This window comes from Jaculus jaculus, chromosome 8 (genome assembly GCF_020740685.1).
Source record: "Jaculus jaculus isolate mJacJac1 chromosome 8, mJacJac1.mat.Y.cur, whole genome shotgun sequence".
Lineage (NCBI taxonomy): Eukaryota > Metazoa > Chordata > Mammalia > Rodentia > Dipodidae > Jaculus > Jaculus jaculus.
In genome coordinates, this window is record NC_059109.1 from 113,376,947 (window position 1) to 113,400,984 (window position 24,038).

Consider the following 24,038-nt stretch of genomic DNA (forward strand, 5'->3'; position numbering starts at 1 on the left):
AGTAAAGCAAGAGCAGAGGACAATAAAGGACTCCGGGAAGAAAATGAGGTCGTGAGTAGAAGAGAGATGAGCAGACATGTAATAAGTAGCTTCTCCCAGATGCACAAGGTGGCGCATAGGTCTGGAGTTGATCTTGCAGTGGATGGAGGCCCTGGAGCGCCCATTCTCTGTCTCCTCCTGTGTCTTTCTCTTAATTAATCAATCAATCAAAAATTTAAAACCTTTGTTTAAAAAAAAAAAATAAGTAGCTTCTCCAGGGTGACACGGGAGTAGGACTGAGGTCGGAATCCTAATGGTGGGTTCCCAAGGCAGACGTCGCCAACTCATCTCAGAGCTTGCAAGTGTGGAGGGGGTGTCGCTCTGCAGACTCCACAGTGGCCTAATCCCGCGCAAACCTCGGCCTTTCCGGGGTCCTCGGCGGATTGCTGCTCCACCGGGGCCTTCGGAGGGTCTCAGCGACCACGCCCCTCGTCTTCTTACTCTCTTTCCAACACCCTGCACCCTGGTTTTGACTGGGTGGTGAAGAGCTCTTTTCGCACGGAGAATCCGCTTCTCCTCCGCACAGCAGTAGCTGGGGGTTTTACACGGCTGAAACGCACCTCCTCTCCGTTTTCCCATGGCCGGAGCGAACTCTCCCGGAGGCCTCTCCTCGCTGGCCCGCCCTAACCGCCCCCTCCCTGGCTCCTGATAGGCTGCCCCAGCTGTCGGTCTCGACAGAGACTCGCGTGCGCAGGCTCAGAAGGGCGCGGAGCTCTGCTGAGTGTGTGCGACGCGGAGCTGCGGGATCGGATCGAGATGGTGAGTGTGGCCCGCCGGGCTCGTGGCTGACGGACACTTGCCACTTTGCGCTGGGTCTCGGAGCACTCGGCCCGGGATGTCGGAGGGGCTGGGCGGGGTCAGGCCGGAGCGAATTGACCGGAGGGCGGAACCCCGAGGCCGGGGCCTCTGCACCCGGTCGAGGCGGGGCCACCGGAAGTCCCCGCCCGTCGGCCGGAAGCAGGGCTGTGAGGGAAAAGCCCGGAAGCCCAGCGTCCACCGTAGCTTTTGTGTCCCTTCTCGGGCGACGTGAACCCGCTGGTCGCAATTTCCCGGACACTCAGTACATGGCGGGCAGCGCTAAACGCCGGACGTATGTTGTCTTTCCTCCTCACAGCCTGGTGAGGTAGGTTTGGCCATTAGCTCCGTGTAGCCAGCCGCCGCCGTAGGACACGGTGGCGGTGGACTTGAGCCCCGAAGCCTCTCCCGACCGGCGAGCTGCAGCCGTGAGCGCCCTGCGCCGATAAAGGACAGGCTTTTCTTGTGGTGGTGGTCATTTTTGTTTCGTTTTGTTTTCCCGAGGCCGGTGTTCATTCTAGCCCAGGCTAACCATCCTGTAGCAACCAGGCTAGCCTCGAACTCACAGTGATTCTACCTCTGTTTCTCGAATGCTGGGACTAAAAGGCCGTAAGCCACCATGGGCTTTTGCTGTCGGGTTTTTTTGTTGTTGTTGTTTCTTTTGGTTTTTCGACCTGGAATTCACGATGTAGTCTCAGGGTGGCCTCGAACTCAAAGCGATCCTCCTACCTCTGCCTCCCGAAAAATTTTTTTTTTTTTTTTAGTTTTTCAAGGCAAGGTCTCTCTCTAGTCCAGGCTGACCTGGAATTAACTGTGTAGTCTCAGGGTGGCCTCGAACTCATGGTGATCCTCCTACCTCTGCCTCCTGAGTGCTGGGATTAAAGGCGTGTGCCACCATGCCCGGCTTCGAAAAAACTTTTTGTTTCTTTGAGATAGGATCTCTCTCTAGCCCAGGCTGACCTGATACTCTGTAGTTCTAGGCTGACCTAGAACTCTCAGCAGTCCTCCTACCTCTCTATATCTCAAATGCTGGGATTAAAGCCATGCACCACCATGCCTGGCCAAATCTTTTAAAAATATTTTTATTAATTGGCTTGAGAGAGAGAATGGTGCCCCAGAGCCTCTTGCCAATACACACAAACTCCAGATACATGCTTCACCTTGTACACCTGGCTTTACATGGGTACTGGTTCTCAAACCTGGGCCAACAGGCTTTCCAAACAACTGTCTTTAACTGATGAGCCATCTCCCCAGACCCCCAAACCTTATTTAGAAAGATTTTTCATAAACTGAGAAGGAAAAAGAATGCCATCACCTAGAGACACTCACATAGGCATGTTACTTCTAGTCTTTCAGCTTTTGTATAGCTTAATTGAATATTTAATTACAGGCTCAGCATTAAAAAAAATTGCCAGGCATGATGGCGCATGCCTTTAGTCCCATCACTCTGGAGGCAGAGGTGGGAGGATAGCCATGAGTTTGAGGCCACCCTGAGAATACATAGTGAATTCTAGGTCAGCCTGAGCTGGAATGAGACCCTACCTCAGAAAACCAAAAGCAAAAGAAAAATTGAGCCAGGTATGTTGGTGCACGCCTTTAATCCCAGCACTTGGGAGGCAGAATTAGGATTGCCAAGAGTTCGTGGCCACCCTGAGACTAATTCCAGGTCAGCCTGAGCTAGAGTGAGACCCTGCTTTGAAAAACCAAAATATATATATATATATATATTTGCACATAAATGTGTCCACATGCCAGGATCTCTTCTAGCTACAAAGAATGCCCACCTGGCTTTACATGGGCATCTCTTCAAATGAACCAGGATGAGTAGTTTGTCTTTGCAAGCAAGCACCTTTAATTGCTAACCCATCTCCCCATACTCAGTTCTGTATTTTTGTCATCACACCAAGAAGAATGTCTTCATGTCATTAAATATGTAATAATGGCACATGTGGCAGTGCACTCCTTTAATCCCAGCACTCAGGAGGCAGAGGTAGGAGGATTCTGGTGAGTTCACGGCCACCCTGAGACTACATGGTGAATTCTAGGTCAGCCTGAGCTAGAGAGAGACCCTACCTCAAAAATAAATAAATAAATTAGTATCTAGTATAATCCCAGCACTTGTCAGGCAGAGACAGGAGGATTCCGCTGAGTTCAAGGCCACCCTGAGACTGCATAGTGAATTCTAGGTCTGCTTGGGCTAGGGAGAGACCCTACCTTGAAAAACCAGAAGAAATAAGTCATAATGCTTTAACTACATGTAATGTTATCTTTCACACCATCTAATTGTAAATAATAATAGCATACTCACACAAGAATTAAAGTGATCTGAAGTGAAAAATCACAATCACAGGACTTCAGTAGTAGCATCACAGTGTAATCATCATTAACATGAGACATTCCTAATATAAGTGCATGTTACATAATTTACTTGCCCTTTTCTCTCTGTGGGGCATTTTCAGTTCTTTCTGCTTTTTGCTAATGCAGTTGTCACTGCAGCGGAACATCTTGCTGCATTATTTTTGCTCTGGGCGTTATTCCCATAGAATGAATTTCCAAGAAGGTAACCAGATCAGATTGTACAGCATTGACCTATCATACTTCCCTTCCTCCCCCCATCTCCAGAACAACAGGTGGTGCATAGTAGGAGGCCAGTGAAAGTCTGAGGAATGACTTAATATCTCAGATACTATATCACTCAGAGCCTGACACCTTTTACCGAGGTTCCACAATCTATTTAGTTGAGAGAGAGAGAGAATGGGTGTGCCATGCATCTAGCTTACATGGGAACCTAGGTCTTTATTCTTTGTAGTCAAGTGCCTTAACTGCTAAGCCATCTCTCCAGCCCTAGGTTCCAGAGTTTAGAGGCATCAGGCTTACTTGCCATTTTGTAGGAAGAACTTTTTGCCCTTCCCTCTAGCCTTTGAGACTATCCTTACATCTGTAGAGTAGGTAGTGGTGACTGGACTGCCAGCCTTGTGCTTTACAGAAAAGCAACTCATTGTGCCATCTCTACAAGTTTAGAAGCTGCCACCACTACCCTTTTTGCCCCAAGGAATAGGGACTTTTATCTTTTGGTGGATGGAATCTGTTTCCAAGGACCTTCCAGCTTTGAGAACAACTGGAAGGAGCCTCCTGATAGCAAGATCATTTCAAAGCCAATTTTTAGCTACAGGGAGATTTAGGCCTAGATTAGCTAATCATCTGTTTATTATGGAGCTCCTACTCTGCTGGGCACTGTAAAGAACGTAATTAGCAGGGAATGGGGAAATGGCTTAGCGGTTATAGCATTTGCCTGTGAAGCCTAAGGACCTGGGTTTGATTCCCCAGGACCCATGTAAGCCAGATGCATAAGGGGGCACATGTGTCTGGAGTTCATATGCAGTGGCTAGAGGCCCTGGTGTGCCCATTCTCTTTCTCATAAATAAATATTTTAAATAAAAACATAATTAGTGCCTTTCATGTGCTTCAAGAACAGCCAAGGGCTTGGGAAGTCAAGCGGCAGGCATGACTCCATTGATAGTACTGGCTTCATAGGTGAGATAATGTCTTAGGATGCCTAAAAGACCCTTGGATTTCAGCAGAGAAAAGACTTCTGTGGGGCTGGAGAGATTGCTTAGTGGTTAAGGCACTTGCTTCCGAAGCCTAAGAACCCAGATTCGACTCCCCAGAACTCATGTAAGCCAGATTTACAAGGTCACGCATGCACATGAAGTGGCACGTGTGTGTGGAGTTCAATTGCAGTGGCTGGAGGCCCTGGCACACCAGTTTTCTCTTGCTTGCTCTTTCATAAAATGAACATACCCAGTACTTGGGAGGCAGAGGTAGGAGGATCGCAGTGAGTTTGATTTTCATTAGAGAAAAGCTCAGCCAATCATACATTTCAGCCACACATCTGCCCCATATCTCCATCTTCCATTATAGTTGAGATGTGATGGGCAATGAATAGGTCCACACTGGCCAGGCATGGTGGCACACACCTTTAACCCCAGCACTCCTAGAGGCAGAGGTAGGAGGATAACTGTGAGTTCAGGCTCAGGCTAGCCTGAGACGACATAGTGAATTCCAGGTCAGCCTGAGCTAGAGCGAGACCAGACCTCAAAAAAAAAAGAAGGGCTGGAGAGATGGCTTAGCGGTTAAGCGCTTGCCTGTGAAGCCTAAGGACCCCGGTTCGAAGCTTGGTTCCCCAGGTCCCACGTTAGCCAGATGCACAAGGGGGTGCACGCGTCTGGAGTTCGTTTGCAGAGGCTGGAAGCCCTGGCGCGCCCATTCTGTCTCTCTCTCTATATATATCTGTCTTTCTGTGTCTGTCGCTCTCAAAAAAATAAATAAATAAAAAATAAAAGAAAAAAGAAAAATCCTTCCACAACAGAGACCCTAAACATTTAAATGCCCTCTCTGTTTATAAATTCTTTGTGTTGGGATATCCCACCCTGAGAAGTTTCTGGATAATTAGGAGTATAGCTGTGTGCCATGTGTCACACAAGGATGCCAGCCTCTTGGATCATTTTGCTCCCTTTGAAATGTTTTCATTTGTGGTGTTTGGGCCACAAGAAAGTGTCACCTTCATGTTAGAAACTACTGCTTGGGTTTTTTCATATCACTTAAGTCCCATATTAGATATGTGAGTCATGGGTGTGTCTGTAGTCTGAGGGAGTTTTATTTACATTCTGCTCCCAAATAGTTGAAGAATGGGGGGGGGGGTTTGATTCAGGTGTCCTCCATAAACTTAGGTGTTCTGAATGCTAGGTTCCCAGCTGATGGAGATTTGGGAATTAACACCTCCTAGAGGGAGTGTATTGTTGGGGGCGGGCTTATAGGTAGTATAACCATTGTCCTCTTGCCAGTGTTTGGCACATACTCCTGTTGCTGTTGTCTGTCTGATGTTGACCAGGGGTGATGTCCACCCTCTGCCCGGGCCATCATTTTCCCCACCATCATGGAGCTTCCCCTCGAGCCTGTAAGCCAAAATAAGCCCTTTTCCCCACAAGCTGCCCTTGGTTGGGTGCTTTCTGCCAGCAGTGCAAACCTGACTGCAACAGAGGGGATAGCTGCCAGTGGGAAAACAAGCCAGGAGCAGTCCCTCATGCTAGAGGTATGAGCTGATGTTCTAAAGACTTCTCCAGGGGCTGGAGAGATGGTGTTACTCAGGTGGTACTGTGTTTGCCTGTGAAGCCTAAGGACCCAGGTTCAATTCCCCATTACCCATGCAAAGCTGGATGTACAAAGTGGCACATGCATCTGGAGTTCATTTGCAGTGGCTAGAGACCCTGTCATGCCCCTTCTTTCTCTCTCTCTTCTCTCTCTCTGAAAATAAATAAATAAAATATTAAAAAAAAAAAAAAAAAACTACTGTCAGGACTGGGGAGCTCTGAGATGTGTCAAGTGCCTGGGTGTTACTTAACCATCATAGAATGTGTCATACATGTGGTATCTCTAATCGTGGTCTTCTCTGGCAGGCAGAGGTGGAAGAGACCCTGAAGAGACTCCAGAGCCAGAAAGGAGTACAGGGAATCATCGTGGTGAACACTGAAGGTACACCCTCCAGCCATGGCCTGCCCCCAGCCCAAACAGCAAAACAGGGGACTTTGAAATCCCTTCATACTTACCTCTTTCTAACCTGTTTATCAACATTTTTTAACATTTCCACTATTGCTGGATTGTTTCTTTTTATGTGTATATTTGTTGTTGTTGTGTTATTTTGTTTTGCTTTTATTTTTATTTATTTAACAGCAACAAACAGAGAAAGAGGCAGATAGAGAGAAATAGACAGAATGGTGTGCCAGGGCCTCCAACCACTGCAAACAAACTCCAGATGCATGCACCCCCTTGTGCATCTGGCTAACGTGGGTCCTGGGGGAATGAGCCTCAAACAGGAATCCTTAGGCTCACAGGCAAGCACTTAACCGCTAAGCCATCTCTCCAGCCTGGGTAGTTTCTTTAAACTCTTTAGAGATAAGGGTATTTCTGCGTAGTTCAGGCTGTCTGGCAACTCATGATTCCTGCCTCCTAAGTGCTGGAATTATTGGCAGGTACCACCCTTTCAGCCTTGGAAGTCTTAATTTCTTTAAGAATTTTTATGTAAATTTTTTTTTTACTTTATTTATTTGAGAGTGTGTGAGACAGAATGGGTGTGTCAGGGCCTCCAATGCTACAAGTGAATTCCACATACATACACCACCTTGAACACCTGGCTTATGTGGCACCTGGGGAGTCGAATCTGTGTCCTTTGGCTTTGCAGGCAAGTGCCTTAACTGCTAAGCCATCTCTGCAGCCAAAATATTTTTATTTATTTGCAAGGAGAGACACTGCCTTGGCCAGCCAGGACTACATACAAAACCCTGTTTACCCACAAGGAAATTGAGGCTTTGAATAAGTGCCTAGCCTGGTGGTACATGTCTGTAATCTCAACACTTGGGAAGTAGAGGCAAGAGGATCAGGGCTTCAAGGTCATTCTGGGCTACATAGCAGGTTTAAGGCCAGCCTGGGCTGAGATCCTGCCTAAAAACAAAACAATTAGGTGTGGTTTGCCCTCAGTACAGGCTCTGCAGTATCTGACATGGTCTGCCTATACCTGCAACATGTAGAACAATGTTCATACAGAATTGATACTTGCTAAAAGTGTCTATTACATTTTTATTTTCTCTTGCCCGCGGGGCAGGGCAGTACAGGGGGTCGAACTCGGGGCCTTACAGGTGTTAGGCAAGTGCTCTGCCACTGAGTTACATTCCCATCCTATTAAAGGGCTTCTGATGTCCTCCCTTCCCCCTCCCCACCACCACCTTGACAAGCTGGGTGTAGTAGGAACACCTGGCTATACAACCAGATCCAAGCCATAGCTTAGAACTTGTGCCTCCCCAGTAATCAACAGTGTCTATGGGTTACACAATACTCAGTCTTTCTTATGGATGAAAAGGCTTGAACAAGATGGCCTAGTAACTTGACCATCTTTTTTGTGGGGCTTGGGGAGGAAGGTTCAAGGTAGATCTCACTCTAACCCAGGCTGACCTGGAATTCACTATGTATTCTCAGGGTGGCCTTGAACTCACAATAATCCTCCTACCTCTGCTTCCTGAGTACTGGGGTTAAAGACATGTGCCACCACACCTGGCACAAGTAAACTTTTTTTTTTTTTTTTTTTTTTTTTAATTTTTGGGGTAGGGTCTCACTGGTCCTGGCTGACCTGGAATTAACTATGTACTCTCAGGCTGGCCTCGAACTCATGGTGATTCTCTTACCTTTGTCTCCCAAGTACTGGGATTAAAGGTATGTGCCACCACACATGTCCTACATTTTTAAATTTTATTTTATTTGTTTTTCTTCCAATTTTTTATTAGCAACTTCCATGATTATAAAAAATACCCCATACTAATACCCCCCTCCACCCACTTTCCCCTTTGAAACTCCATTCTCCATCATACCCCCTCCCCATCTCAATCAGTCTCTCTTTTGTTTTGATGTCATGATCTTTTCCTCCTTACGATGATCTTGTGCAGAAGTGTCAGGCACTGTGAGGCCATGGATATCTAGGCCATTTTGTGTCTGGAGGGAGCATGTTGTATGGAGTCCTACCCTTCCATTGGCTCTTACATTTTTTCCGCCACCTCTTCCACAATAGACCCTGAGCCTTGGAAGGTGTGATAGAGATATTGCAGTACTGAGCACTGCGGTCATTTCTTTCCATCACCGTGATACCTTCTGAGTTGTCACAAGGTCACTGCCATCTGAAAAGAGAAGATTTTCTACCAAAAGTGAGAGTAGCATTAATACAAGGGTGTGAACATTAACAGAAGTGCTTACTGGGCAGTTTGATAAGCATAGTATATACATTTAGCCAGACACCAGCAGATGTTTCACCCCTAGGGCTCATGACTACCCCTGTTGTAGGTTTTCACTATCAGGGATCTATTCCCTCCCATGGAGCAGGCCTCCAGTCCAATTAGAGGGCAGTTGGTTTCCCCCATAACAGACGTGCCACTGTTGTACCCGTTGGCTCATTTGTCCTGGCTGGCCAAATATAAGGCTTGCATTGTCCACTGTTGAGTATCTTCACTGGTGTTTTCTCTTTCTCCCATTGAACTGCATGCAAAATGGCTTCTTCCAGCTTTCTGTCAGCCATAAAATGTTTTTTTAAAAAGTACCTTGTAATGCAATAAGAATATAGCCACTGTGCTGAGTGTGGTGGTGCACACCTTTAATGCCAGCACTTCTGAGGCAGAGGTAGGAAGATTGCATGAGTTTGAGGCAGCCTGAGACTACATTCCAGGACAGCCTGAGCTAGAGTGGGACCCTACCTCGAATTACAAAGGAAAAAAGCTCTCCCCTTCCTCCAAATGCTTCAGAGATGTCTATTCCTCTTGTGAGGGAAATTCTTCCCTGGCCTTTTTTTTGAGGTAGGGTCTCACTCTAGCCCAAGCTGACCTGGATTTCACTATTTAGTCTCAGGCTGGCCTCAAACTCATGATGATCCACGTACCTGTGCCTCCCAAGTGCTGGGATTAAAGGCGTGTGCCACCACGCTCAGCTTCCCTAGTCTTTTCCTCTCCTCCAGTAATACTGAGAAGGAAAGAATTCTTCTTTCCTGTTTCTTTTTTTTTTTTTTCCTGCTCTCCTATTTTCACACTATCATTAATAAATGCTTATAACTTAATTGAAAAAAACATAGCCGTGCATGGTGGTGCACACCTTTAATTCCAGCACTCTGGAGGCAGAGGGAGGAGGATTGCCATGAGTTTGAAGCTGGCCTGAGACTACATAATGAATTTCAGGTCAGTCTGAGCTAGAGTTGAGACCCTACCTCAAAAACCAAAATAAAGATAGAAAGAAACAGAGAAAAGAAAAGAAGGTTAAAGTCAAAATGTCTGAATACCCAGACCTTGCCAAGCTTTGAATCTAGTAGGCTTCTTGCTTTCAGTGACCTGAGGTGAGCTAAGGGCAAATTCCTGACTAGGTGGTGGGAACAGTCAGCCCAGAGTCCCCTTTACAGTCGTAGGGTCCCTGCTGGCATTACATTGGCAGGTTTAAAAAGCAGTCACATCCCTTTAGATTATCCCAGCAATTTTTTTTTTCTGGCATGGGAAATGTTGATGACAAATTAACATTTATTACATATGTACTTTTAGAAAATAATCCTCAATGAATTAAGCAATATTTAGTCTCATAGTACACTTAGAAGCAGAGGTTTTATTTCATAGATGTGGCAGTGGAGGCTCGAAAAGTGAACTCATCTGCCTGAGGCCACAGAGCCAGGAAGGGGCAGAACGGGGGTAAGTTTAGGCCACCAGACTTCAGGGTCCTTACTCCTTGGCACCTACTCTGTGGGGAGATGACAGCAGGCACCACTCAGATGGCCATCCTCAAGAAGTAGAGCTGCAGACTAGGGCTGCATGGGGCTTTGTATGCACAGTCCAGAATCCGGTAGCAGCCCGATGACTTGATCATCTGCCCTTCAAAGGCAAATGACTGGGCTGGAGAGATGTCTTAGCTGTTAAGGTGCTTGTCTGCAAAGCCTGACGACCCATGTCTGACTCTCCAGGTCCCATGTAAGCCAGACGCACAAGGTGACTCAAACGCATCAGATCGCACATGCAAACAAGATGACACACGTGTCTGGGGTTTGAGTGCAGTGGCTGGAAACCCTGAACCACCAGTATTCGTTCTGTTTCAAAAAAGGTTTTTAAAAAATATTTTAAAATTTTTATTTATTTATTTGAGAGTGACAGAGAAAGAAAGACACAGAACAAGAGAAAGAATGGGTGTGTCAGGGCCTCCAGTCACTGAAAATGAACTCCAGACCCAGACGTGTGCACCCTCTGTGCATCTGGCTAATGTGGTTCCTGGAGAACTGAGCCTTGAACTGGGGTCCTTAGGCTTCACCAGCAAGCACTTAACTGCTAAGCCATCTCTCCAGCCCAAGAAAAGTTTTTTAAAAAGGCAAATGAAAGCAGGGCATGGTGGTGCATGCTTCTAATCCCAGCACTTGGGAGGCAGAGGTAGGAGGAGCCCAAGAGGTTGAGACCACCCTGACACTACATAGTGAATTCCAGGTCAGCATGAGCTACTGTGAGACCCTATCTCAAAAAACAAAAGAAACAAAGCCGGGCGTGGTAGCGCATGCCTTTAATCCCAGCACTCGAGAGGCAGAGGTAGGAGGATTGCCATGAGTTCAAGGCCACCCTGAGATGACAGAGTTAATTCCAGGTCATCCTGGACCAGAGTGAGACCCTACCTCGAAAAACCTAAAAAAGAAAAAAAAAAAAAAAGAAAGAAACAGGTAGGTTTGAGGGTGGCTACCTTTGGCTGATATCTGGGCTAGTCACTTGTGGGCCAGATTAACAGGGTTTTAGGTCTAAAATCTGACCTAAAGAACATGAGGAGTCACTTGGACCACATTCTTCAGAAGTGCCAGATGCTGACCTCTTAGATTCTCATGGACAGAGTCTTCTGCTGATAGGTCATGGCCAATTCATAGGCGCTTGATGGCCCAGGTGTGACCTGAGGTAGTTCAAAGTGATGCATGATCACTCTCATTGACATTCAGTGAATGATGTCTATTTAATCATACAGTTCTCAAAAGAAAAGATTTGATACACTGTGATGTTCATTACTTACTTAATTATGCTAGTCTAATCCTAGACTGAGTATCAAACAGTAGAGGAATGCTGAATCTATGGAATGCCTGTTTCCTGGGCTCTTATAATGGTTTGTTGTGCTGGGGATTGGGCCCAGGGCCTTACACATACAGCAAACATGCCTTAGCACTGAGCTACACCCTCAGCCCTTTAGTAGGCTCTTTGGAAAGGGGTAGCAGTGCTGCTTACAAAGGGTGTTCGGAGATGCAGAAAGAGGCTACGTACAGCGGGGGCACTGTAATGTCTGCAGGTGTTAAGTTTATAGCTGGGCCCTGAGCCTCCCTAAGGTGTAGTGAGGGTGAGTGGTAGTGGATTATGTCTTGGCACAAGGTTATCTCCTTTATTTCTTCCTCCTTTTCAGTCTTTACACATCTCTAAGAGCTGCCCTGCTGGTTCAGGCTCTAAGCAATATGGAGGTCTCCTATTATTGCAGGCACTATGGCCTGGGAAACGATCCATTGAAATCCTCATCATTTGTGTAGCATAGGCAGGTCACCCCATTACTTGGGGAAGAAAGGGACTGTCATGACCTCAGTTTCCATCTGCTCTTCCACAGGCATTCCCATCAAGAGCACCATGGACAATCCCACCACCACTCAGTATGCCAACCTCATGCACAACTTCATCCTGAAGGCACGAAGCACTGTGCGTGAAATTGACCCTCAAAATGACCTCACCTTCCTTCGGATTCGCTCCAAGAAAAATGAAATTATGGTCGCACCTGGTAAGAGCTCTTGGTTGCAGACACTGCCCCGCCCCCTGCATGGTCTTCATGGCTTACAGGGAGGTGTAACATGTTGCTATCTCCACAGGTCCAGGGAGGGCCTGAGGAGTGGAAGGAGCCTCATTGCCTAGCCAGTGTCCCACTGGTATCCCCTGCAAATCCTTAGTAGGCCCAGGAGGGGACTCATGGTTTCCTGGGGAAAAAGACACACAAGCATAACACAGCTGTGGAGCTATCAAAGGCTTCCCAGAAGAGGAATGTTGGAGCTGAATCTTGAAGTCCAGGAAAGCATGAAGGAGGTAGAGGAGTAGGAAAGCTATTCTTGGAGAAGAATTTAGTGTTTCTAAGCTACAGTGTAGCATTCCTCTCTCAGCCCTGTGCCTCTATCTTTTCTGCCAGCATTGGTGGAGACTGCAGCTCTTGCTTTTCATGAAATTCTTGAGTGTGTCTACAAGTAAGTGTCCGTTCATAGTCATTCGCAGGATGCTGACACACTCCCCTGGGAGAGTCCACGGGGAGCCATGAGCCACCTAAATTCCCTCATACTCACAAGCTAGAGCACCAGCAGGTTTTCTGGGACTGTTTTTGCTCAGTTACTTCTCCCTCACCGTCTCTGGTTTTGGCTAAACCATAAATGAATGTGCATGGGTTTCCTCATGATAGCACACTCAGGTTACAATACCCTTGCTCAGTGTAGAAAGGTGTCAAAAGTAGGACTTAAATCCAACTTACAAGGTGCCTCAGGTACCCAACTCAGCTGTGTAGATTAAATCCTGTGTGTGAACAGGGGTGTTGGAGGTGATACGGTTGTGAGTAGAGGAGGGTCATTAGCCACTTGCAGCAACACACCAGTGCTGGTTCTGTTCTCAGCCTCTACCGGCCCTGTCCACCTGCCTAGAAGGGTAGGAGGGAGAGCCGTAGTCAGTCACAGAAGAGAATAAGGATGACTTCCATGCATTTATTCCAAAAACAGGTCATGTGTGTAATGTATCAATTGCTTGATTCTGTGAGGGGACAAAGGACCCCTTTGCTGGGGGCAGAGAATCTATTTGCCCAGCTTTACTTCTTCTAACTGAACCTTGGGCAAGTCACATAACATTTATGTAACAACATCTGTAAACCATCAGGTAGGGCACTGTGCTGTTATAATCCTCTGGGACACCCCATCTGAATGGGTGTGTAGGATCATATTAAAGTGAAAAACCTTGCATCCAATTTGAATGGGGAGACACTCTCAACCCCTGTGCTGTGGGACTATGGAGGACAAATCACATCCCAAAAGTGGGGTTGGAATCATTGCTCCACCCACCCTCAGTCGGAACAGACCTGGCTCCCAGAGGCACAATGAGGAGCTTAGTTTGAGCAAAGGCAGATGACGTGATAGCCACAGAGGCAAACTCTGAGGACTGTCTTTGTCCCTTAAGCTTCAGGAAGGATGCAGAAAGTCCTGGCCATCCAGGTCTCAGTTCAGTGCAGCAGCATCTCCAGCTTGGCCATGACAGCCCATGGGCATTCAGAGTACTTATGTCTGGGCTAGACAGATCCCAAGTTAAAGATTCTCATTGGGGTTCATAGGCCCAGAGCCCCATGGACTTGTCAGTGGAGGTGAAGATGAAGCAACCAGATCTTGCCTGCACTGCACGTTGCGTCCTGAAGGGAGCATGCGTGTAGACCCAGCCTCTGCTGTCTCTCTCTCAAGCACACACCACCCCTCCCCCCCATGCTGGAGGGTGTGTGACATACTGAGGTTGTCATAAGCACAGTGGTGTTCTTTGGGTCACCACACTGAGCTACAGGTGCAATGTGGCCTTTCAAAGCTGGCAGCCTCCACTAGGGCTCTCACGGGCCATTCTGGAACACTCCATCCTTCCTGTCACTTGGCCAGCCAGATGCTAATCTGTGTTTTAGTTGCTTTTTCACTGAACAGTAAGTTCATGAGGACAGGGACTGAGTAAGCGTCTCACAAATGCATTGAATAAATGAACGGTTTCCTAACCCTCCCTCCTCTGTCACCCCTCTGTTGTGGGCCAGGGTTGGGCTCAGTAAAGGGACGGAGTCAAGGATGTCTGGGGCATGATATTTAAGATAAAAACCAATCAGCTGGGCATGATGGCGCACGTCTTTAATCCCAGCACTGGGGAGGCAGAGGTAGGAGGATCGCCATGAGTTCAAGGCTGCCCTGAGACTACATAGTAAATTCCAGGTCAGCCTGGGCTAAAGTGAAACCGTAACTCAAAAAAAAAAAAAAAAAAAAAAAAGATAAAACCAATCATATAACCTTTTGACATACTCAGTTTTGAGTATGTGACAAATTAAAAATTAAAAAAAGGCTGGAGAGAGGGCTTAGCAGTTAAACGTGCTTGTTTGTAAAGTCTGACAGCCTGGCTGGGTTCAGTTCCCAAGTACCTACATAAAGCCAGATCCCATTTCTCTCTCTCCCTCTGTCAAACAAGCAAATATTTAAAAAAAAAAAAACAGTGAGTCAGCAGTCTGGTAGGTCTACAGCCCCATAGCACAACAGGTTTATAGAGCGATGTATATAGAATTATAGTCCTTAATCTTTTCCTTTGCATAAAGCCTTTTATAACAAATTAACAATCAACTACATAAATATTATTGATATTTTAAAAAGAAAGTTAAGTTGTATTTTGATAATTCACAAATTATCATGCAAGTAAAATCTCAGCAAGTAAGACAAGAAAAAAAATAGTGAGCCAGGTATGGTGGCTCATGCTTTTTTTTTTTTTTTTTTTTTTTTTTTTTTTTTTTTTGGTTTTTTCGAGGCAGGGTCTCACTCTGGCTCAGGCTGACCTGGAATTCACTATGTAGTCTCAGGGTGGCCTCGAACTCACGGCGATCCTCCTACCTCTGCCTCCCGAGTGCTGGGATTAAAGGCGTGCGCCACCACGCCCGGCTTGGCTCATGCTTTAATTCTAGGACTCTGAAGGCGGAGATGGGAAGATCAGCATAAATGACAAGCCAGCCTGGGCTACAGAGTAAGTCTCAGGTCAGCCTGGGCAGAGTGAGACCCTGCCGCTAAAAAGTAAATAACAACAACAAAAGAGTTTGATATCAGAACCTCTGTGGGCAGGAGTCTGACCAGAGACTCAGGGGTATTGGGGTTACATGACCTTAGGGTTTCTGTTGAGCACCAGCCCCAGAACAGCCCTAGCATAGAGCAGGCCTAGCTTCCTATTGAGGACACCTGAGGGACTGCAATTAGCCACCATGGTGTGTGAACAGCCCTGCCAGGAGAGTTTCTTCCCACCCAAGTAACTGGACTCTGGTCAGACCGAGAAGCCACTTCCCAGGCCAATAATAGCATGTGGTTTCAGAAGTTTGGCTCATCATGTTTGTATAGATTTCACCCCACCCTGACCCTAAATACCCCTTGCAAAACCTTTTTTTGAAATATGCTGTCACTGTGTAGCCAAGATGGCCTTGAACACAACATCCTCCTCCTTCAGTCTCTCAAGTATGGGGTTACAGGTATATGCCCCTGCACCTAGTACTACAGGGTATTTCAAGACAGACATGGTTTCATGTGTTAACCTCACTGATGGACTCCGCACAGTCAACCTTTAGAATACTAACTTCACAGAGCATTTAACATGGTATCACTGGATTTAGGTTGTGTTGGGATTGTTTGTTTTTTGAGGTAGGGTCTTGCTTTAGCCCAAGCTAACCTGTAATTCACTATGCAGTCTCAGGGTGACCTCAAAACTCACAGTGCTCCTCCAACCTCAGCCTCCCAAGTACTAGGATTAAAGGTGTGTGCCATCATGCCTGGTTGTTATGTCTGTTTTTATCATTGACTTGCTCATTCTATTTATTTATTTATGGGTGTTTTGAGTTAGGGTCTCCCTCTCTAGCCCAAGCTGACCTGGAATTCACTATATAGTCTTAGGGTGGCCTCGAACTCATGGCGATCCACCTACCCCTGCCTCCCAAGTGCTGGGATTAAAGGTGTGCACCACCAAGCCTGGCTTCGTTCTATTTTATTTTATTAGGCATGTGCCACGATACCCAACCCTCATTCTATTTTTTATTTATTTATTTTACTGGATGGAGAACGAGGGAAAGAGAGAGAATGGGCACGCCAGGGCCTGTAGCCACTGCAAACAGACTCCAGACTGGTGTGCCCCTTTGTGCATCTGGCTAACATGGGTTCTGGGGAATTAAACCTGGGTTCTTTGGCTTTGCAGACAAATGCTTTATCCGCTAAGCCATTCCTCCAGCCCTTCATTCTATTTTTAATAATGACTTTGAAGACGGGCTTGTTGGTGCATGCCTTTAATCACAGCCCTTGGGAGCAGAGGTAGGAGGATCCCTGTGAGTTCAAGGCCACCCTGAGAATATATAGTGAATACCAGGTCAGCCTGGGCTACAGTGAAACCCTACCTTGAAAAAAAAAAAAAGTGACTTTTATGTTTGCAGATTGCTTAGTCATGAAACTACCTGATTTATTTCTTCTCACTTGTAACAATTCATCTCACGGGTTGCACCTGCCTAGAGTGATCCTGGGTTTCATCAAGGTGACACAAACCCTGAGCCTGTGAGCCCTTCTCTGGAAACAGGAGTGAGGGGCCATGTACCTACTGCTGCCATGGGAGGAGCAATGAAGGTGCTGGAGAGAAGGAAAAGCAGGCTCCGCTGTGCCTGCAGACCTCCAGGAAAAGCAAAGGGACTTTGCAGAGCCCCAGAAAGAAGTTTGCCCAAATGAAGCTTCAAAAGGCAGGAAGAGAGCTGGGCATGATGGCACATGCCTTTAATCCCAGGACTTGAGAGTAGGAGGAAGGTCATGAGTTCGAGGCAGGCCTGAGACTACATAAGTGAATTCCTGGTTAGCCTGGGTTAGAGTAAGACCCTACCTTGATAAAAACAAACACAAAAGTTCCCAGTACCACAAAAAAAATAAGTAAATAAACGTACCTAACAACATAATTATCAGTAAACAGAAGACAAACCAGGTGTGGTGGCCATGCCTTTAGTCCCAGCAGAGGTAGGAGGATCTCTGTGAGTTCAAGGCCACCCTGAGATTACATAGTTAATTCCAGGTCAGCCTGGGCTAGAGTGACTCTACCTTGAAAAAACAAAATAAATAAGCCCTGGACAGAACTGCCCCAGTTCCTGATAAGTAAATAAGGCCTCTCATCTCTCCAGGTCTGAGTCATGACAGCTGTACTCTTGGGAAGTTCTTCACAGAAGCAAGTAACTTAGGGTGGCCTTTGCAGGAGCCTTCTCCATGAGTGGGGAAGAGAGGCCACCCATTTTGTAGAAACTGGAGACCCAGCAACAGGAAAGACCAGGGTGAATTTAGGTGTCTATGCTGGTGCTCTTGAAATGTGGATATCAGGTTGTTAAACAAAGGGTGTGCTCTTTAGGGCCCTGCTTGGGGCCCTTCCACTTCCCAGCTCTGAGCAGGAAGCATACAGGAAACTTGCAAGTTATCTTCTGTCTCCAGGTCTAGCAAGTGAAGCTTTCTTCCCTCACCATCTTGTGGTTTAGAGTTGCTTTTGGTTATGTTTTTCTCCCATTTACATTTAGTGATTTGTTTTTCTTTTTCTCTTTTTCAGATAAAGACTATTTCTTGATTGTGATTCAGAATCCAACTGAATAAGCCATCTTGGCTCCCTGTGTCATTCCTTAACTTAATGCCCCTAACAATATTAGTGTTACTCATGTCAATTGGCGGAGATAGCCTTGGAGTCCCCCACAATCAATCAAGTGACCAGCGGCAGCTGGCAGCTTCCCCCATCACAGGAGGAGCCCTCTGCTGCAGTCAGGTTCCTGGGCCGCGCTTCGCTCACTTCCGGGCTGTGGAGAAGAGCTTAGAGAAGCCCACACCCAGCTTCCTTCTGACCTGCAGTTCACCTTGTCACCTCAGAAAAGGCTGTTTTTCTTTAACTAAAAATAGCTGAAACATTCACTGGCTGTTGTCTTTAAATACTAGGTTGGAAAGACTGCCTTTCCTGTGTTACCATGTGCACTGCAAAGCAAATCCAGCCCCAGGCTGTGGTTCCTAGGCCTGTACCTCACTATGTGCTTCCTGAGCAAGGCTTAGTGTGTATTTGGTACCCTGATTCCTAGACCTCTTGTCCCCAGACACCTCTTTCATCATCAACCACTTCCACCATGTTTTCCTGTGGCACTTTCTGCTGACTACCACGTACCCAGGATGTACATGATGCACCTTAGAAGCTCCTACCACCTTGAAGTGCCCTCTATAGATGGCTTTAAAACTGCCTGGGGCCTTTAATCCCAGCATTGGGAGGCAGAGGTAGGAGGATCGGAGGCCACCCTGAGACTTCACAGTGAATTCCAGGTTCGCTAGGCTAACATGAAACCCTACCACAAAAAAAAAACAAGAAAGTTGGGGCTGGAGAGATGGCTTAGCGGTTAATGTGTTTGCCTACAAGGCCAAAGGACCTTGGTTCGATTCCCCAGGACCCACATAAGCCAGATGCACAAGGGGGCACAAGCATCTGGAATTGGTTTGCAGTGGCTGGAGGCCCTGGTGCGCCCATTCTCTCTCTCTCTTAAATAAATAAAAAGTTTAAAAGTTTTTTTTTTTTTAAGTTGCCTGAGGAGATGGCTCAATGAGTAAGTGCTTGCCATGTGAGTATGAGATACAGTTCTGTTCCCTGCACCCACATAAAAGCCAGGCATGTTGCCACACACCTCTCATCCCAGCACTGGCAAGACACAGGCAGGAGGATCCCTAGGGTTTTCTAGCTAGCTAGTCTAGCTGAATTGGTGAACTCTAGGTTCTGTATGAAACCCTGCCTCAGTAAGATCAAATCCAGGCATGGTGGCTCTTACCTGTAATCTCAGCACTCAGGAGGCTGAGGTAAGAGGATCATGAGGAGTTCAAAGCCGCCCTGGGCTAGAGTGAGACCCTGCATCAGGACAAAAGTGGATAGCAACTGAGGAAGGCACCTGATGTTGGCCTGTACCCTTTGCGTAAACACATGCATAGACACAGCACACACATCCAGGAGAGCTGAGGAACTGGGAACTGCAGGTGGGCAAGGGAAGGGAGATCATCAAGAACCTCACAGCTGGGGATGCAGCTCTGAGTACCCCTGCTCTTTCCACACCGTCCTCCACAGGACCCCCGAGCCAACGCACTCAGCATCTCATTGCTGCACAAAGCACCCAACCAAAAGCAGCCCAACTACCTGAGTTCAGTTCCCCAGTACCCACATAAAACCAAATGCACAGTGGAACATGCATCTGGAGTTTGCAGCAGTTGAAGGCCCTGGCATATCCATTCTGTCTCTCTTCTCTCCCTGCTTGCAGATAAAGCCAAGTGTATGGCACATGGTGAACTCCAGGTGAGCCTGGGCTGGAGTGAAACTGTAACTCAAAAAGACAAAATTTATGGCTGGAGAGATGGCTTAACAACAGTTAAGGCACTTGTTTGCGAAGCCTAAGAACTCATGTTTGAAGCTCCAGGTCCCACATAAGCCAGACACAGTGACACACGTGCACAATGTCACAAACATGTATTTATTTACACATATAAAGATGACCAAAATAGGGCTGGAGAAATGGCTTAGCAGTTAAAGCGTTTACATGCAAAGCCAAAGGACTTCGGTTCAATTCCCCAGGGCCCATATAAGCCATATGCACAAGAGGGCGTGTGTGTCTGGAGTTCGTTTGCAGTGGTTGGAGGCCCTGGTGCACCCATTCTCTCTTTCCCTCTCTGCCTCTTTCTCTCTCAAATAAATAATAATAAAGTTTTAAAGTTTAAGAAAGATGACCAAGGGCTGGAGAGATGGCTTAGCGGTTAAGCGCTTGCCTGTGAAGCCTAAGGGCCCCAGTTCAAGGCTCGATTCCCCAGGACCCACGTTAGCCAGATGCACAAAGGGGCACATGTGTCTGGAGTTCGTTTGCAGTGGCTAGAAGCCCTGGCGTGCCCATTCTCTCCCTCTCTCTCTCTCTCTCTCTGCCTCTTTCTCTGTCTGTCCTTCTCAAATAAGTAAATCAAAACAAACAAAATTTAAAAAAAAAAGATGAGCAAAGTAGTATATTGCCCATGTCTTGTTCTTAGAATCTTCCTTCACAGAATAGTGCTGTCTTTCATTATTAATTCAGCAGGTATTTAGTGAATGCCTACTATGTGCCAGGCCCAGTCTAGACATAAGAACATAGCGAGGAGACGAGAGCATTCCAGTGGAGGTGAGACAGCCAACTAAGAACAAAACAACTCCTGGGCCCCACCAGAGCAAGACATCATAAGCCTTAAGAGTAAGCTCTGTTGTCTGTGACCTGCAGTGAGAGGTGCGAACTACTGACATGGGCCATGTCGATCATGATGAAGAACATGAGGGCTAATAACTTACTCAGATTGGGAAGAACTGAACAATTAAAAAATATGAAGGCCAGGCGTGGTGGTGCACGCCTCTTATCTCAACACTCTGGCGCCAGGAGGATCACTGTGAGTTCTAGGTCAGAGCACATGCCTTTAATCCCAGCACTCAGGAAGCAGAGGTGAGAGGATTGCCATGAGTTCAAGGCCACCCTGAGACTACATAGTAAATTCCAGTTCAGCCTGGGCTAAAGTGAGACCCTACCTTGGGAAAAAAAAAAAAAGAAAAACTATAAAGAGCAAGGGAGGGAGGAGCAGAAGAGATGCTCATAGGAACATGAGCAGATCCCAAGCACCATATAAAATCTGGGTAAAGGGCTAGAGAGGTGGCTTAGTGGTTAAAGCACTTGCCTGTAAAGCATAAGGATCCAAGTTCCCAGTATCCACATAAGCCAGACACACAAAGTGGTACATGCATCCGGAGTGAGTTTGCAGTGGCTAGAAGCCCTGCTGCACCCATTCTCTCTCCGTATCTATCTGCTCTTTCTCAAGTAATTTTTCTTGTAATCCAGGGAAGGGGCTGGAGAGGTGGCTTAGTGGCTAAGGCACTTGCCTACGAAGCCTAAGGACACATGTTCACAACTCTTCAAATCCCACATAAGTCAGACACACATGGTGACACAAACATGCAAGGTCACACATGGACACAAGGGGGCGCACACATCTGGAATTCATTTACAGTGGCTGGAGGCCCTGACATGCAAATTCATTCCTTCTCTCTCTCTCTCTCTCTCTCTCTTAAAAAAAAATTAAAAGGCCAGTGTATTGGGCTTGCTTCTAAATAAATAAATCTGGTTAAGGTGGCACTTGCAATCCCAGCACTGGGGAGACAAAGATAGGAGGATCCCCAGGACTTGTTGGCTAGCTAGTCTATCTGGCTTCCGTGAGAGAGACCCTGCCTCAAAAAATAAGGTAGAATCCCAGTACTCAGGAGGCAGAGGTAGGATCGTCATGAGTTCCAGGACACCCTGTGACTACATAGTGAATTCAAGGTCAGCCTGGGCTAGAGCGAGAGCCTACCTCAAAAATCAAAATAAAGGGCTGGAGAGATGGCTTAGCGGTTAAGCGCTTGCCTGTGAAGCCTAAGGACCCCGGAACGAGGCTCGGTTCCCCAGGTCCCACGTTAGCCAGATGCACAAGGGGGCGCACACGTCTGGAGTTCGTTTGCAGAGGCTGGAAGCCCTGGCGTGCCCATTCTCTCTCCCTCTATCTGTCTTTCTCTCTGTGTCTGTCGCTCTCAAATAAATAAATTAAAAATTTAAAAAAAAATCAAAACAAAAACGTAGAGAGCTGGAGAGATGGCTCTGTGGTTAAGGTGCTTGCGTGCAAAGCCTAAGGACCTGGGTTCAATTCTGTACCTACATAAAACCAGATACACAAGGTGGAACATGTGTCTAGAGTTCACTTGCAGCAGCTGGAGGCCCTGACATGCCCATTCTCTCTCTCCTCGCAGATAAATGCATAATTAATAAGCAAGCCACTGTTGCTTTGGGTTTTCTGCACTGAGACCTCATTGAAACAGCATCTGTGACCCCCAACTCCTGGCTGCTGCTCTCAGGAGGGATCCAGGGTGAAATGTTCAGGTTCTTTTGGAAGTGATTCTTGCAAGATGCCATTGAATCTGAGCTGGGCAAGGAAGTGCATGAAGACCAGGAGGCAGGTGGCAGAGGGAATCTTTCTGGAATCAATCTTTCTTTTGTTTTGTTTTTTGAGGTAGGGTCTCGTTTTAGCATAGGCTGGCCTAGAATTCACTATGTAATCTCAAGATAGCCTTAAACTCATGGCCATCCTCTTGCCTCTGCCTCCTGAGTGCTGGGATTAAAGGTGTGTGCCACCACTCCTGGCTTTGGAATCAACTTGTTAAAAAATAAAAATAAAATCTTTACAAGAGAGGGAGAGAAAGAGGATGGACATAACAGAGGCTCCAGCCACTGGAAACAAACTATAGACACATGCACCACTTTGTGCATAACTTCATATGTGTTCTGGGGAATTGAACCCACGTGGTTAAGCTTTTTCAGGCAAGCACCTTAACCACTAAGTCAGTCTTTAGGGAGTGCAGGTCAGTAGGCAAGCCCTGAATTCACTCTGCAGGCTGACACACTGGTTGGGGTGGTCTAGGGAGTAGAGGGGGTCGCTACCATCGTGCTTCACACTAGAGTGGACAGGTGAGAGCATTCACATGAGCCTGAGGGTGACTTGGGAGAGAGGGGACTCATGGAGTGACTGGGGAGGCCAAGGACATGGGGAGGAGTCACAGTCCCACTGAGGCTGAGGTCAGTCTGGGGTGATGGGGTGCAAGATCAGGAGGCATTAAGGTCTAGGGGAAATAGGGACTTTCTTTGATGTGTTAACTTTTTTTTTTTTTTACCTTTTATTGACAACTTCCATAAATATTGACAATATACCATGATGATGTGTTAACTTTGAGGATACTTAGCCTCAGAGAACCTTGTTCAAGAGGTAGGGCCTGGACCTGTGGCATGCAGGGAAAAGCTGGAGTCAGACAGAGACGTGGTGCGTGTGAGCAGAGGTCAGGCCCGTTTCCCTATTGTGGTTGGGAACAGCCAAAAAGTTTACAAGCTAGGCTGGGAGTATGGAACATGCCTTTAATCCCAGCACTCAGGAGGCAGAGGTAGGAGGATCACTGTGAGTTCAAGGCCACCCTGAGACTTCATAGTGAATTCCAGGTCAGCCCAAGCTAGAGTGAGACCCTACCTCTAGCCACTCCCCCCCCCCCAAAAAAAAAGAGCACAAGCTGGGAAAGGCCCAGGGTGACAGGCAGCCTGAAGGACCAGTGTTTGGGTGGGCAGGGCAGGGGAGAGCACCATCTGTCACTGGGGAAAGCAGGGTTAGATCTAGACACTCCCCTGGCTGGAGGGCGAAGGAGAACAACGATGAGTGAGCCCGGTCGAAGCAAAGGGGGGTCCTGGGCAGGTAGTGGCTGATGACCATACTTCCAGCTCCCTGGCGAGGTCAGCGGATTTTAGGAGAGTGAGGTTCACATCTGAGTTTGAGGTTTGGGTCTCTGTCCCTTCCATGTTTGGAAAACTGCTTGCAGTCTATAAACAGGAAGTAACTCAGAAATAATGACTCTGACTCAGGCCCCAACATCCAGGTCCTCCAAGCATGCGGCCCAGTTGACATCATCGCAGAGGAGGCCTCGTAGCGCAGCTCTCTGTGGATCCCTGCTGCTGTTGCTCCCAAGACTCACTGTCTTCCTGGGCAGCTCACGTATCCTCCGCTTCAGAGGCCAATTTTACTATCATCTCCATTTCGGAGATGAAGAAACTGAGGCTCCAAGGGGACGAAGCTCCTAGTTCCAGTGATTCAGTAAGTAGTAGGAAAGTATCTTTGGACTCAGGTCTGTCTCTGGGCCTATTTGCCACCATGTAAAGGAGCAGACAGATGCAGACAGGGAATGTGACCAGCCCAAGCCCACATGTCTTGAATGGCCACCCACACCAGCATTGCTTCA

The 24,038-nt window shown here is 47.2% G+C and overlaps 1 protein-coding gene across 1 annotated transcript; it reads left to right on the forward strand.

Moving 5' to 3' along the window:
• The first annotated feature begins 711 nt into the window (after nucleotides 1-711).
• On the forward strand, nucleotides 712-18,113 carry Dynlrb1 (dynein light chain roadblock-type 1). The gene is made up of 4 exons (XM_045155686.1): nucleotides 712-798; nucleotides 6,291-6,366; nucleotides 12,019-12,186; nucleotides 17,763-18,113. The coding sequence occupies exons 1-4, from the start codon at nucleotides 796-798 to the stop codon at nucleotides 17,804-17,806; spliced, it is 291 nt and encodes a 96-aa protein (XP_045011621.1). The 5' UTR covers nucleotides 712-795; the 3' UTR covers nucleotides 17,807-18,113.
• The last annotated feature ends 5,925 nt before the right edge of the window (nucleotides 18,114-24,038 follow it).